The sequence below is a fragment of the Thalassophryne amazonica genome, chromosome 15 (assembly GCF_902500255.1).
Source record: "Thalassophryne amazonica chromosome 15, fThaAma1.1, whole genome shotgun sequence".
Classification (NCBI taxonomy): Eukaryota; Metazoa; Chordata; class Actinopteri; order Batrachoidiformes; family Batrachoididae; genus Thalassophryne; species Thalassophryne amazonica.
In genome coordinates this window covers 13,730,098-13,745,777 of record NC_047117.1, presented here as the reverse complement: position 1 = coordinate 13,745,777, position 15,680 = coordinate 13,730,098, and the positions used below count along the sequence as shown (strand labels likewise).

Here is a 15,680-nt window from a genome sequence, read left to right as displayed (position 1 = left end):
TGCCTGGTGCCACAGAGGGAGCTTTTTTTTTCTTCTTACTGAACCTGAGTGAAGTGTAAAGTAACAGATACAGAAAAACACAAAGAGATGGAATCAGCGAGTTCAGTCCTTTTGAAGTGCAATTTCATCCTCTCTGCTTCCCACTTCTCTGCCTTTTGTACCATTCAAGGCAGGGGAGTTAAATCTCTGCAGGAGCCGCTTCCGAGTGTGATGGCCAGAGCGGAGGGCTTTTCGTTAAACGAAGGCACGGGACTCAAGCCACTGTATAAAGTTTGCACGCATGCACGCATGCACACATGCATGTCAAACATGAGAGTGTGTGTGTCTGCAGAGACCGGAGCTGACAGCTGATTTTCCACGTGTGTTTATGATGACTTTGATGTTTTGTGAGTCACGTTCTTTGATGCCTTCTCTGGTGGTGCTGCAATAGTGTGTGTGTGTGTGTGTGTGTGTGTGTGGTGTGTGTGTGTGTGTGTGTGTGTGTGTGTGTGTGTGTGTGTGTGTGTGTGTGTGTGTGTGTGTGTGTGTGTGTATTCGGGGGGTGGTAAACCTTGTGAAGAGGTTTGATGTTTGTGTTTTCTTCAGTTTCTTTCCCAAGACTCACACTTCTTTCCTCCCCTCCTCTCGCTGCAGCAGGTATCTGTCTCACTCAGAAGAGTGGAGCCATTTTTCTTCTTCTCCCCTCAGCCTTTTTTGTTGTTTTCTTTGTCTTCTCCTTCCTCTATCTCTCTCTCTCCTCTCGTAGAAGCAGTACCGCTGTCTTTTGTTGTTTCCGAGGAGAAACTCAGTCTACACTTTATGCAAACATACATTCTGCAATTATTAGCAACTTATTTCACACTCACTTTAGGTTTCATTACCCTCTCCCTGCCCTCCAGAGGATGTAAGGTTTTGTGATCAGATCCTTATAGATTCCTGCCTGTTTCAATTTCAATTCAATTTATTTCATTTATATAGCGCCAAATCACAACAAAGTTGCCTCAAGGTGCTTTACACAAGTAAGGTCTAATCTTACCAACCCCTAGAGCAAGCACACAGGTGACAGTGGTAAGAAAAAACTCCCTCTGATGATTTGAGGAAGAAACCTCAAGCAGACCAGACTCAAAGGGGTGACCCTCTGTTTGTGCCAGACTAACAGCACAATTGACAATACAAATATACAGGAAAAGTTTGTTTGCTAGAGCTCCTTCAACATTTTTCACAAGGTAACCCTCAGATTTTAAGATTTTTGCTCAGATTTAAAAAAAATTTAACTCAACCTAGATTCCTAGAACAAAACATTTTCTGCCTCATTTGTCTGTTTGTTCTCAGCAGACCAAAAATACACAAATAGCTTTCAATCACATTTGCTGGAGAGCTAGGTCTCGAACCTTGAGGCAAGAAAGAGTTGTTTAGGTTTTTCTTAAAAGATGTCAAATTTCAGGTTTGTTCTGCCATAGCGCACATGGAAGACTCAAGCTGCTCCACTAGTTTCTCCAGTCCACATACTGTATTTTCCAGAGTATAAGTCGCACCTGTCAAAAGCTGCCTCTTAAAGAGGAAAAAAACTATATAATTTCAATTCCATTTCAGAATTACATTTATATATAGCGCCAGATCACAACAAAGTCGACCCAAGACTCTTCACGGGAGCAGGTTCCACCAGACCCAGCTCAGTTGGTCGGTCATCCACTCTGGTCACCACCACAACAAATAACAATTAAACTTTAAACAAATAACATCAGCAATATGGATAAAAGAAGTGTTAGAGTAAAAGTCACACTGTTTTTCTGTATTATCAGCTCCTTAATTTGGGATTTGTTTAAAATAAAAAAAATAATTTGTACACATTTTTGTTGTCCCTTTGTCTTGCCAATCAGTACAAGTCCATTTCTTCTTCCTTACTGTTCATCTTCTTGTCCAGCTCACTATATGCCTTTCCTTAGCTTTTGCCACTTCTCTTTGCATTTGCATTATGCTGCATCTCCTGTCTACTTTCTTCATCTATCCTAATTCTTTTTCGCCAACCTCTTTCTCCTTATGCTTTCCTGGATATCTTTGTTCCACCACCAAGTCTTCTTGTCTTCCTTGCGCTGTCCAAATGTCACACCTAGGACCTTTGTAACTGTCTCCCTCACCACATCAGCAGTACTTTTCCAGTTGTCCAAAACTGCTTCCCCTCCATCCACTACCTCTGTCGTCTGATTACTGAATTTCACGTCTTACTCCTTCAACTTCCACAATCTGATATTTTGTTGAGCTCTCACTTTCTTCTTCTTCTTCTTCTTCACCTCTAAAGTCATCCTACAAACCACCATCCTGTGCTGTCTAGCTACACTCTCTCCTGACACCACCTCCAATGTTTTTCACTTCCATCTCCTACAAAGAATGTAGTCCACCTGTGTGCACCTTCCTCCACTCTTATATATTATCCAATACTCCTCCTTTTTCTTATAATAGGTATTCACCACAGCCATTTCCATCTTCTTTTGCAAAATCAAACTGCTATCTGTCCTTCCACAGTCTTGTCCTTGATGTCACATCTACCCAGTACTTCCTCATCACCTCTGTTCCCTTCGCCAACATACCCATTGAAGTCTGCTCCTATCACTACTCTTTCATGCTGGGGGACACTCTCCACCACCTCATCTAACTCACTCCAGAAATCTTCTTTTTCTTTTGTCTTGCAACCTACCTGTGGGACATATGCACTGATGACATTGATCATCACCCCTTCAATTTCCAACTTCATCACCCTGTCTCATCACCCTGTCAGACACTTGCTTAACTTCCAACACACTCTCAGCATACTCTTCTTTTAAAATGACCTCAACACCATTTCTCTTCCTATTCTCACCATGATACAACAACCTGATCTCTCCCCCCAAGGTCCTGGCCTTACTACTTCCCTTCCACTTGGTCTCTTGCATACACAATATGCATGTGCAATGCACTCCCAAATCTGCCTCCTCCCTTGTGCCATAATCCTGGGACCTAACATACCTCTGAAAACTTTTTTATTCTACTCCACAAGCTGTGCCAACAGCAGGCACTGCTTTTTTTTGTATCCATTTCATTCATTGTTTTGGTCATTCTGCCAAATCAAACCACTTTTTATGAGGGTGCCAGCAATCATATGAATTGCTGACAGCTGAGTCTGCATCCAACATTAATATCAAATACATTAAGTTGTAAAATTACCAGCATGGAGAGTAAACATAACAATAAGATAATCAATATAATAATAAGCATGTGAATGAGGCACGTTCAAAAATTTTGAAGCTGTGTAACAATTCATTTAATTTGCTAAGTTTTATCATCATGACATAAAATTATTTTCATGTTTACACATTTCTTAATACAGTCCAGGTTATATGGTTGATTTTACTGTCCATTCATACAGTAGTGTTCAGAATAATAGTAGTGCTATGTGACTAAAAAGATTAATCCAGGTTTTGAGTATATTTCTTATTCTTACATGGGAAACAAGGTACCAGTAGATTCAGTAGACTCTCACAAATCCAACAAGACCAAGCATTCATGATATGCACACTCTATAGGCTATGAAATTGGGCTATTAGTAAAAAAAAAAAAAAGTAGAAAATGGGGGTGTTCACAATAATAGTAGTGTGGCATTCAGTCAGTGAGTTCGTCAATTTTGTGGGAACAAACAGGTGTGAATCAGGTGGTCCCCTAGGGGAAGGATGAAGCTAGCACCTGTTGAACATGCTTTTCTCTTTGAAAGTCTGAGGAAAATGGGACGTTCAAGACATTGTTCAGAAGAACAGCATAGTTTGATTAAAAAGTTGATTGGAGAGGGGAAAACCTATACGCAGCAAAAAATTATAGGCTGTTCATCTACAATGATCTCCAATGCTTTAAAATGGACAAAAAAAATAGAGATTCTAGAAGAATAACCAGAATGGCAAAGGCTCACCCATTGATCAGCTCCAAGATGATCAAAGACAGTCTGGAGTTACCTGTAGGTGCTGTGACAGTTAGAAGACGCCTGTGTGAAGCTAATTTATTTGCAAGAATCCCCCGCAAAGTCCCTCTGTTAAATAAAAGACGTGCAGAAGAGGCTACAATTTGCCAAAGAACACATCAACTGGCCTAAAGAGAAATGGAGGAATATTTTGTGGACTGATGAGAGTAAAATTGTTCTTTTTGGGTCCAAGGGCCACAGACAGTTTGTGAGACGACCCCCAAACTCTGAATTCAAGCCACAGTTCACAGTGAAGACAGTGAAGCATGGTGGTGCAAGCATCATGATATGGGCATGTTTCTCCTACTATGGTGTTGGGCCTATATATTGCATACCAGGTATCATGGATCAGTTTGGATATGTCAGAATACTTGAAGAGGTCATGTTGCCTTATGCTGAAGAGAACATGCCCTTGAAATGGGTGTTTCAACAAGACAATGACCCCAAGCACACTAGTAAACGGGCAAAATCATGGTTCCAAACCAACAAAAGTAATGCCTCACAGATGTGAAGAAATCATGAAAAACTGTGGTTATACAACTAAATACTAGTTTAGTGATTCACAGGATTGCTAAAAAGCAGTTTGAACATAATAGTTTTGAGTTTGTAGAATCAACAGAAGATGCTACTATTATTGTGATCACCCCCTTTTTCTACTTTTTTTTTTTTTTTTTACTAATAGCCCAATTTCATAGCCTTAAGAGTGTGCATATCATGAATGCTTGGTCTTGTTGGATTTGTGAGAATCTACTGAATCTACTGGTACCTTGTTTCCCATGCAACAATAAGAAATATACTCAAAACCTGGATTAATCTTTTTAGTCACATAGCACTACTATTATTCTGAACACTACTGTAACTAGGAGTGTGGAGTGCATTTGTTTCTTTCTCGTACTTTTTGTGACAGCCAATCACAGCTTTTTGGAAGACTGCGTCATACCTGGCAACTGGGTCAACCACTGTTTTTAATACTGACTTGAATACCTAATAGTTAATGTGATCATTTTGTTCAACCCTTTCATTTAATGATGAAAATCTACTCTTCAGGTCACATCTTGATTGTGTTGTTTCAACTCCATTGTGATGGTGTATGGAGCCAAAAATAAAAGTCTGTGCAATTGGCACTTGTAGGGCATTTTAGGGAAACGTGCATTCACACATCCTTCATAGATTCAAACATCGTGATGTGAAAATCATGTGCTAAATCAATATGGTTGAAGTGTTACACAGCCAGCCTGCTGGAGGCTTCAGTATTCTCACTGCTGAAACCGCTGGCGTAGCAAAGCACCACACGTTTCCATCTGACATGTCTCATACCTAGATGGAATACCCTCAGTGACAGTATTTGATACCAAGAGCAACTTAGAAAAAAATGATTTGATGCCTTGGGAATGCAGCTGGCTTCTCTGGTGAAGTGGTGAACAGATGAGTGTGGGTGAGGGTCTGATTCCCTCACCGCTCTTGTTCTGTTTAGTCCATGCTTTGTTTTAAGTCATGATTCCAAAGCAACCTGAAATAATCCTGTAAATATATGGAGGATTCTAAAATGACACCATATTTCTTCCACTCATTGTTCCCCAGAAGGGTTCAGCTTTCATGAGTTACTGATTTTCCGCTTGCTTTACATTTTAAGTATTGATCCAGTGCAATCATTCAGAACACTTGCCAGTAATAATCAGGGAGGGTATCAGTATTCAGCTTAGCTGCTTCCAGCAATACTGTTGCTGTTAGTGCTGTAGCAATTCTTTATTTGCATTATTGATGAATGTCTTGATTGTTGTTTTGATTAATCATTGGGCCTGTTAAATGTGAGAAAATGCAACCATTTTCCAAAGCCAAAGGTCACAAATCCATACAGCTTTTTATTTTTTATAGTGACACAGAATAGAAAAACACCTATTTGCGAGTGTGAAGCGGCTGGGATGAGGATCAGCATCTCTAAGTCTGAGGACATGGTGCTCAGCAGGAAATCGATGGATTGCCTTCTCCAGGTAGGGAAGGAGGTCTTGCCCCATGTGAAGGAGATCAAGTACCTTGGGAACTTGTTCATGAGTGAGGGGACAGTGGAGTGTGAGATTGGCTGGAGAATCAGTGCACCAGAGACGGTATTGCATTCGCTCTACCGTACTGTTGGGTTGGATCATAACAGAAAGAACTAGATTGTGGGTACCAGAGGTCAAATTGAGGCTCCTCAGGAGGGTGGCTGAGGGTGACAACTAACCTTTAGAGATAGAGTGAGACGCTTGGTCATCCGTGAGGAGCTTTGAGTAGAGCCGCTGCTCATTCGTGTTGAGACGAGCCAACTGAGGTGGTTCAGGATGCCCCCGGGCGCCTCCCTAGGGAGGTGTTCCAGGCACGTCCAGCTGGAAAGAGATCCCAGGGAAGACCCAAGACTAGGTGGAGAGATTATATCTCCACACTGGTTTGGGAATGCCTCGGGATCCCCTAGTCAGAGGTGGTCAATGTGGCCTGGAAAGGGAACTTTGGGGTCCCCTGCTAGAGCTGTTGCCCCTGCAACCCGATCCAGGATAAGCAGTTAAAGATGAATGATGAGTGATTGAGAATAAAAAACCATCAAATGTTCACATTTAAGAAACTGGAAATAGTTTTTAACTAAATCCTGATTAATTATGTTATGGAAATGTAATGTCACCTGTAGTTGTTGTCGACATATTCTGGATTGAAGCTTGAAATGAACCTGCAGAGCTCTGCTCCTCTTTCACATTTTCTCTCGTTCATTGTTTGTTTATTTCAGAATTTGTTTTATGCAGTCTCTTCAATCACTGAATATTAATGGGATGCCTTCAGAACTGTCTTGGTGGCTTCCCTCGTTTGTACACAGTCACTCAGTTTTGAGGATATGATGCTTGTGGGAGATTTACCATCCAGTGCCATACTGTTTGAATTTATTAGTAATAATGCTATAATTAAAAGATGCAGAGATGAGATTTTTTTGCACTCACTAACATTAGCTAGAAAATGAATGTAGACAGTGGATCAGTGTAACATTATCTTGGACAAAATTATTACTATTATTATCGTCTTAACATAATAAGCATGCTGACTGACTGTAGATGAGAAGATTTTGCAGCATGGGTGCTTTGAAAATTTTCTTTCTCTATCTTTAAGTTCATCGCATTCTCAGAACTGTCAATACATCTCGAGCGGAGCAGTGTAACGGTTTCCCTAAGTGCTGCCTCCCAGCGAATTTATGTAATTACTCATGAAATTGTTTGGTCTGGTTGTGTGTGTCTCGCCTCAGCCTTTGCAGCGACTGTGCGTTGGACAAAAGCAATGATGGTCTCTGCTGCTGTCCTGTGTGCTGTTGCAGGACGAGTTGTCCACATTCTTCCAGTTCGGCGCGGCCCTGCAGCAGGAGGCTCTGCTCATGCTCGCCATCATGGAGGAGTACGACTGGCATGTTTTTTCTATCGTCACGTCCAAGTTCCCCGGGTACCTGGAATTCATCAGCACACTGAAAATAACTGTGGATCACAGGTAAAGAACCCTCACACGTTGCTTCCATCCGTCGCCGTTATTTATTGCACCGTAACTCTCTGGATGAAACACATTGTATCGTTTATTGGTGTGTTGTTACAGCTTTGTGCGCTGGGACCTGCAGAGTGTTGTGGTTCTCGATTCTGCAGACGGCGACCAACACACTAAATCACACATTGCCCTCAAGAGGATCCAGAGTCCTGTTATATTGTTGTACTGCTCCAAAGATGAAGCAGAGTGAGTCTCGTTTACGGTTTTGTTTTTTCTTCCTCTTACGCTTCCACATTTCAACTTTAACTTTTTCATTATTGACGCTGTGGCTCCCTTTGCTCATTGCCAGGTATATTCTGGAGGAAGCACGTTCCTTGGGCTTGGTAGGAGCTGGCTACATCTGGATCGTGTCCAGCCAAACCACTTGCAACCCAGACTTTACCCCTGAGGTAACGGGAGGCTCTTATATGTAGTAACAGGTGGCCACTTTGTAAGGAATATAATAAAACAGGCAAAGCAATACATTTAATTCCAGGCTGTTGTGGGTCATTTGCTATCATCTGTTTTCTCCATATCTTCTTTATTCTCACCAGCCGATAATAGACTCTTGGAGATATTTTTCATTCTGATGTCATCATTCATTGCTAAAAGAGTGTTGAGTTTGTATTTCAGATTACATTTTGGAGCCACTGTACTGTATGTCTGACACACATTAACCTAACATCATCTTTCCTTATATCAGTATTCTAGATAGTGTTCTTTGAGCATCGATTTTTAAAATGAATTGCAGAAAAGTCACTTTTTACCCAACAGCACATAAATATCAGTATAAATAATTCACAAAGTATAATCGGCTCAAATGTTTCCCTCACATTAAAAAGGAAATCAAAGCCTTCACTTACTTACCTTCCCTCAAATGCCTCTCAAACGTTTATTTTTTCCATCACTCATCTATTATTTTCTCACACTCTCTCTCGATTTTTATCTATTGATTTATTTTACACCACAGGCTTTTTAAAATCCTCAGTCACTGTCTAAATGTAGAAACAAAGTACACTCAGGCAGAATGACAGACAGATTTGTATGCTGGATGTGTTTGATGTTTGCATCATGTGGTTCACAGAGAAACTTTGTCCAAAATTATTTGTAGTTTTGCGCAGTTTAAGATGTGTCCAAATGGTCATTTTACTTTGTGGACAAACAGTGGACTCAGACTTTGAAATGGGTTCCCAAAATGAGTTTAGGAAAGAACACTGCAACCATAAATCAGATGATTTCCTTTATGTTGCCTTAAAAGCTGCTGTTGCTGCAGCTGGATGGATGAAGAAATGCTGAGAGCTCAACTCGAAAACACACTCGTGAAAAATGCGGTGAAGCAGTAAGAATGTTAGGAAAAGGTAAAAGGATCAAAGGAAGCAAGGTAGGGAGGAATGATGAGAAACAATGAAGAAGCATGAGCAAAAACTAAAGACTACTCAGGGCCGGGGCTAGCCATTTGGGTTCCCTAAGCACAAATGCTTTGTGGTGCACCCCCCCCCCCCCAAATGAAAAATAATTCAGAATTACTCAGTACGGTTCTCTTTATTTCCAAAATAACTTCTCAATACTCAATATTAAATTAATTTTGAGTTATTATTTTAATAATAATTTATTAATGTTTTGAGAACAGCTGCAAATAAATAATTTTGCATTAACAATGGCACCAAACATGTCAATGTCAATGTCAATTTTATTTATATAGCACATTTACAACAGCAGCTGCCCAAAGTGCTTCACAGTAAAAACTATATCAAAAACCATACCACAAAAAACAGAGCATTAAAATTCAAAAATGACAAGAAGTAAATATAAAATTTCAAATAAATAAATACCACCACCATTATTTAAAAAAAAAAAACATTTGTGCAACCACAGTAGACTGAACATTGCAAGTATTCAAGTGTTTAGTCTTGTAAACATACATGTAAGTGATAATGTGCAAATTTCTTCAGTAAGTAATATACAACCCCTGGCAAAAATTATGGAATCACCGGCCTCGGTGGATGTTCATTCAGTTGTTTAATTTTGTAGGAAAAAAGCAGATCACAGACATGACACAAAACTAAAGTCATTTCAAATGGCAACTTTCTGGCTTTAAGAAACACTATAAGAAATAAGGAAAAAAAATTGTGGCAGTCAGTAACGGTTACTTTTTAGACCAAGCAGAGGGGAAAAAAATATGGAATCACTCAATTCTGAGGAAAAAATTATGGAATCATGAAAAACAAAAGAACGCTCCAACACATCACTAGTATTTTGTTGCACCACCTCTGGCTTTTATAACAGCTTGCAGTCTCTGAGGCATGGACTTAATGAGTGACAAACAGTACTCTTCATCAATCTGGCTCCAACTTTCTCTGATTGCTGTTGCCAGATCAGCTTTGCAGGTTGGAGCCTTGTCATGGACCATTTTCTTCAACTTCCACCAAAGATTTTCAATTGGATTAAGATCCGGACTATTTGCAGGCCATGACATTGACCCTATGTGTCTTTTTGCAAGGAATGTTTTCACAGTTTTGCTCTATGGCAAGATGCATTATCATCTTGAAAAATGATTTCATCATCCCCAAACATCCTTTCAATTGATGGGATAAGAAAAGTGTCCAAAATATCAATGTAAACGTGTGCATTTATTGATGATGTAATGACAGCCATCTCCCCAGTGCCTTTACCTGACATGCAGCCCCATATCATCAATGACTGTGGAAATTTACATGTTCTCTTCAGGCAGTCATCTTTATAAATCTCATTGGAACAGCACCAAACAAAAGTTCCAGCATCATCACCTTGCCCAATGCAGATTTGAGATTCATCACTGAATATGACTTTCATCCAGTCATCCACAGTCCACGATTTGCTTTTCCTTAGCCCATTGTAACCTTGTTTTTTTCTGTTTAGGTGTTAATGATGGCTTTCGTTTAGCTTTTCTGTATGTAAATCCCATTTCCTTTAAGCGGTTTCTTACAGTTCGGTCACAAACGTTGACTCCAGTTTCTTCCTATTCATTCCTCATTTGTTTTGTTGTGCATTTTCGATTTTTGAGACATATTGCTTTAGGTTTTCTGTCTTGATGCTTTGATGTCTTCCTTGGTCTACCAGTATGTTTGCCTTTAACAACCTTCCCTTGTTGTTTGTATTTGGTCCAGAGTTTAGACACAGCTGACTGTGAACAACCAACATCTTTTGCAACATTGCATGATGATTTACCCTCTTTTAAGAGTTTGATAATCCTCTCCTTTGTTTCAATTGACATCTCTCGTGTTGGAGCCATGATTCATGTCAGTCCACTTGGTGCAACAGCTCTCCAAGGTGTGATCACTCCTTTTTAGATGCAGACTAACGAGCAGATCTGATTTGATGCAGGTGTTAGTTTTGGGGATGAAAATTTACAGGGTGATTCCATAATTTATTCCTTAGAATTGAGTGAGTCCATATTTTTTTCCCTCTGCTTGGTCTAAAAAAGTAACCGTTACTGACTGCCACAATTTTTTTTCCTGATTTCCTATAGTGTTTCTTAAAGCCAGAAAGTTTCCATTTGAAATGACTTTAGTTTTGTGTCATGTCTGTGATCTGCTTTTTTTTCTACAAAATTAAACAACTGAATGAACATCCTCCGAGGCCGGTGATTCCATAATTATTGCCAGGGGTTGTACATAATGTACATTACTTACTGAAGAAATTTGCATTTATTAACTCTCTGGGGCCAACGCCATCGTATACGACGGCTAAGACCAAGCTTTACTAAATTGTAAATAACTTTTGAATGATAGGAGATAGAAACTTACTCTTTTTTGCCGAAAAGTTAACTCCGCAGACTTTCGAGCCAGCCATCGGCCATCTTTGTACTGCTCATAGAAGCTGTGTGATGACGTGTGCAATGTGAGTGTCCAATCGGAATTGGTTCACCATCCAATTGTAGGTCAGATTTACCTCACGTGAAAAGCCAAAGATCGTTTTCAGGAGTGATATGTTACTAGTTGGCCCATTTGAATAGCCCCCTGGGTGCTCCAATGAGTACATACTATTAGTACATACTCAGTGCGCCCTGCGCCATTACACACAGCAATCAGTGAAAGCAGGAGCACACGGAGAGACTCTGATGACAATCTCACGTGCTCAGACAAAGAGTGTGTAACTATCAGGATTGCTCCACTAGTTTGCATGTGAATGTTACTGGATAACTCTGTTGCTTTCTCTGCGTAAAGCCCTGTTTACCATATCAATGGACAACAAAACGCACAGACCATTTTGTATATATTGTTCAAAATGTGCATTTGTGTTTATTATTTGAACCTTTTTGTTGTCCAGTCTGTCACACAAGACCTCAAATTACCTTTATAAAGTGTCAAAACAGTTGTTTATTATAGTTTGCTGTGTGTTTTGCATATTTGTGGAAAATAATTTTTTGCTTTATTTTTTCCTTGCTTATTTTTGATTGTAAACCTTTATTACACTTATAAAACACAACAAAAACATATCTATTCTGAAAGTACAGGTTGTCCTGAAAAAAAGAGACATAAAACTTTATTGTGGGATGCAGGGAGAGCTGTTAACAGCAATAATAAAACATTTCTGCCAGGCGAGTGAACTGTCCAAAAAAGGCCCTCAGACCCCAGAGGGTTAATCTCAACCTCTCAATCTCAACCTCGGACATCTGTCCAGAACATGGTGGAGACTCCAGCAGGCACGGTGTTGGCAGGGGAGCAAAGGGGAGAAGTCAGTGCTTTTAGGTGCTGTGCATCCATGACAGGGAGAGGAACAGGTGAAAATGCGCCCACACTTAAGAGACGATCCCTCCCCGTGTGGACAGATGCCTAATCTTGTGCGTAATCCAGTGCATAAAGTCTCCAAAATTAACTCTTATGAGGAAAAGAACAAAGTTGCGGGTCTGTCCTCACGCAGACAGGAGTAGGAGTCAGATTTACTCCCCGTGGGGCAGGGTCAGGGCAGCGCTGTTGGATGTGAGCTCGCTGATGGAGGAAACTGCGGGCTGGAGACGGGAGCTCTGGGGGCTGCGCAAGGCAGCGTGCCAGCATGTTTGTCATGACTGTGCATCCACACTGGCTCCTGTGGGTGACACGGACTAACAGTGTCTGACAGCTGCACTTTGCACCTGATTTTCCAAACTTCCCGGCGATCCTCAGCCACTGGTTACCCCCTGGCTGCTGTAGTTCTCCATGTGCCCTCCAAACACAGCGCGATGACATCACCTCCAAAATGTTTGAAGGAGGGAAAAATGCAATCCGATCTTCTTATTTATTTATTTTTTTAACGTCGAAAGTTTAAGCAGTTTCCCTTAATGCGGAGAAAAACACAAAAGTCTTTTCGGTTTGTGCAAAGAGAGAGAGGGAAAGAAGTCTGAGGTAGAAGAGGCACAGAGATCACCACTTTGTGAAGAATAAAAGTTTAACAGGCGCACTGGAAAACGTGTTTACCCCAAATCACACTGACAGATCGACTCCAGATTTAAAAAAAAAAACCTCTGCTGCTTATCTGTTTCATTCATAGGAGAGAGTGGAGACAGGCACGCGTTTTTGTACTTTTATCCGCTGATTTTTTTGGTTCCCCCTATGGACTTGGTGCCCTCCGCGCAGTACGTGATGAGCGTGCGTGGAATGGCAGCATTGACTGTACTGGTCAAACCCTCTGTGAAGTCACTCATGGGATTTATGAAAAGTTAGTTTGAAGCTCAAATTGGGCGGCTTCATATGTCACCATCTTGGCAGTGCTTGACTCCATGTAACTCCTGGTGAACCCATAAATGAGTAAAAACGTGGCGCGTGGGCAACACCTGGGTGACCTGGGCGGATTGAATGAAGCCAGAACATGTCCTCCTATCTCCATGCTAAGGCTAGCATGCTATGGAATGTGGTTCAGGTGTTTGATTCATGCACATTTTTGCAGACTGGACTTGGTTCCGATAACACTTGACTTGTTTGCAGGTGTTAAAATCTGTCATCCTCAAGAACCACAACACCAGCAATGTAGCTAACATCACCAAAGTATTGCAACCTGCTAATTAGTACTAGTGGTGCAAATATACAAATGAAATAATACTGAAATTTTACTCAATGGATATACTGGGCCACAGGCTTCTTCAGTGGTCCATTAATATAACTAGTGCAGCGCCCGTAGGAAGGTTGTATTCCTATAGAAAATTGGGAACTAAAAAAATTTAATTAAAAAAAACAAGTCCATCACCAAATCAATAACGCATATTAATACCAAATACCACCACCAGACCAACTGAATTAAATAAAGTGTTGTGAAATGCCATCACCAGAATGCACTTTCAAATGCCACCTCTTATAATATAAATAATAAAAATCATAACCAATGAATATACCTGTACAGTATTTAGTACAGTGCTTTCATTTTCCCTCAAAATGTTTTATTTTACAAAGTGTATCTGGTCAATTTTGAATGGTTTATCCATTAAAGAATAAAAACTGAAGGAAATCAATTGTAAGGCCTGGAAGAAGTTTCTGTAGGAAGTATTTTATCCATAAGGTCAAGTAAGAGGGGGAAGTGTTGGCTTTTTAAATACTTGAAAGACACTGGACTCAAAGAGAGGATTTTTTTTACTGCAATAACGGACTGATGCAGAAGGTGGCACCAATAAGGATGCTGGCTGCCATTACACACCATAGAAGAAGAAAGGGTGCACTTATTTTTAATCACAGGGTTACCTTCTGAGAGGAGCATATTTCATGTCAAAATAAATCCATAAAATACATATTTAGATATTAATTTAGCAGATTTATATGAAGAAATAAATGAAACATGGAAACAACTTCTGACGGAAAGCTGTATACAAATGGAGGTTTTGCAGGACTGACAGAGGGTGCCATATTGGAAGTACTAATGTTACGATGTCAAAATAAAGGTTTAATATCAAAATAAAGGTTTTGAAAATTAATCCTCTAAATTTTCATAATAACGGATGCACATCATCGTTCCATGCGCAAGCCAAATCTGAAAGCTGAGATCGATCTGACAAACAGTCAGAAAGATATGCGAGAAAGAAATTTACTGTGCAGCAGTCACACTAATGATCTGCTGATGTTTAAGAGGTGCTTTATTTCAGTTGTGATGACAGCCGGCTCTGTGTTTTACTCATTATGTTGAGGGGTGGTTTTATTAAACCCAAAATTCCTTTTATATCACAATAATAAAGAAAGTGCAGGGGAAAAAAATCTTAGATCCAGATTTGTCCTAAAGTACGTAACTCCCCGAATCTAAACGTGTGTCTAATCACAGTCCAGAATTGTCCATTTAAAGCTACAATGTGCAGGATTTCATTGGACACTGTAGTCTTGTTTGAGGGTGGCCAAAAAAGGTGTTAAATGAAAGAGCATATGATGCAAAAAAATATACTTCCGAGGACATTCATTAGTCTGTCCCTGTCAGAAACATGGGACTTTCTCTGCGTTTTTGGAGAAATTACACAGCAAATTCAATGAAAATGCAAAGACAAAGTTTAGATGTGGTGGAAAGTGAAAATGTGTTGCGGCGGAGCTTGAACATGTCGAGGTGGTTATGCAGTAACAGACCGCACCTACTCTGGTTATGTGTGTAGGCAAAACTTACTGACACAACTTCTCCCATTTGCCTCATGTTCACTTCTCCACTGCACTCACAGAAATATTTAACCCTAACTTTTAAGATTTATGTAATTTTATTACATGACAAATTCCCATGTACTTTTTAAGATAATTTTAATACAAACCTACCAAATAAACCATACATGATGCATATTCATTACTGTAATAAATCCTATTTATTTGAAATGCATAATCCTCAGCTTTATGTATTTAGTATTAATAAAATATAATTACTCTAAATCAATAATAATGACAGTATTTATTTAAAATACATAAAGTATATTATCTGAATTGCATAATAATTATATAGGTAACATAATTATTATGCAATTCAAACAATATACTTTATGTATTTTAAATAAATACTGTCATTATTATTGATTTAGAGTAATTATATTTTATTAATGCTAAATACATAAAGCTCAGGATTATGCATTTCAAATAAATAGGATTAATGAATATGCATCATGTAAGGTTTATTTGGTAGGTTTACATTAAAATTATCTAAAAAGTAAATCTTAAAAGTCAGGGTTAAATATTTCTGTGAGTGTGGAAAATGAAAAAAAAAACTGCACTTTTCATAA

The 15,680-nt window shown here is 39.6% G+C and overlaps 1 protein-coding gene across 3 annotated transcripts in view; it reads left to right on the top strand.

The window, feature by feature from the left end:
- The window catches only part of grin2ab (glutamate receptor, ionotropic, N-methyl D-aspartate 2A, b), a 320,679-nt gene that overhangs the window by 237,323 nt on the left and 67,676 nt on the right, over positions 1 to 15,680 (top strand). For all 3 annotated transcript variants that reach the window (XM_034187352.1, XM_034187350.1, XM_034187351.1), the window contains 3 exons: positions 7,296 to 7,462; positions 7,565 to 7,699; positions 7,803 to 7,902. In XM_034187352.1, the coding sequence (XP_034043243.1) occupies positions 7,296 to 7,462; positions 7,565 to 7,699; positions 7,803 to 7,902 (402 nt within the window). The remainder of the gene's footprint in view (positions 1 to 7,295; positions 7,463 to 7,564; positions 7,700 to 7,802; positions 7,903 to 15,680) is intronic.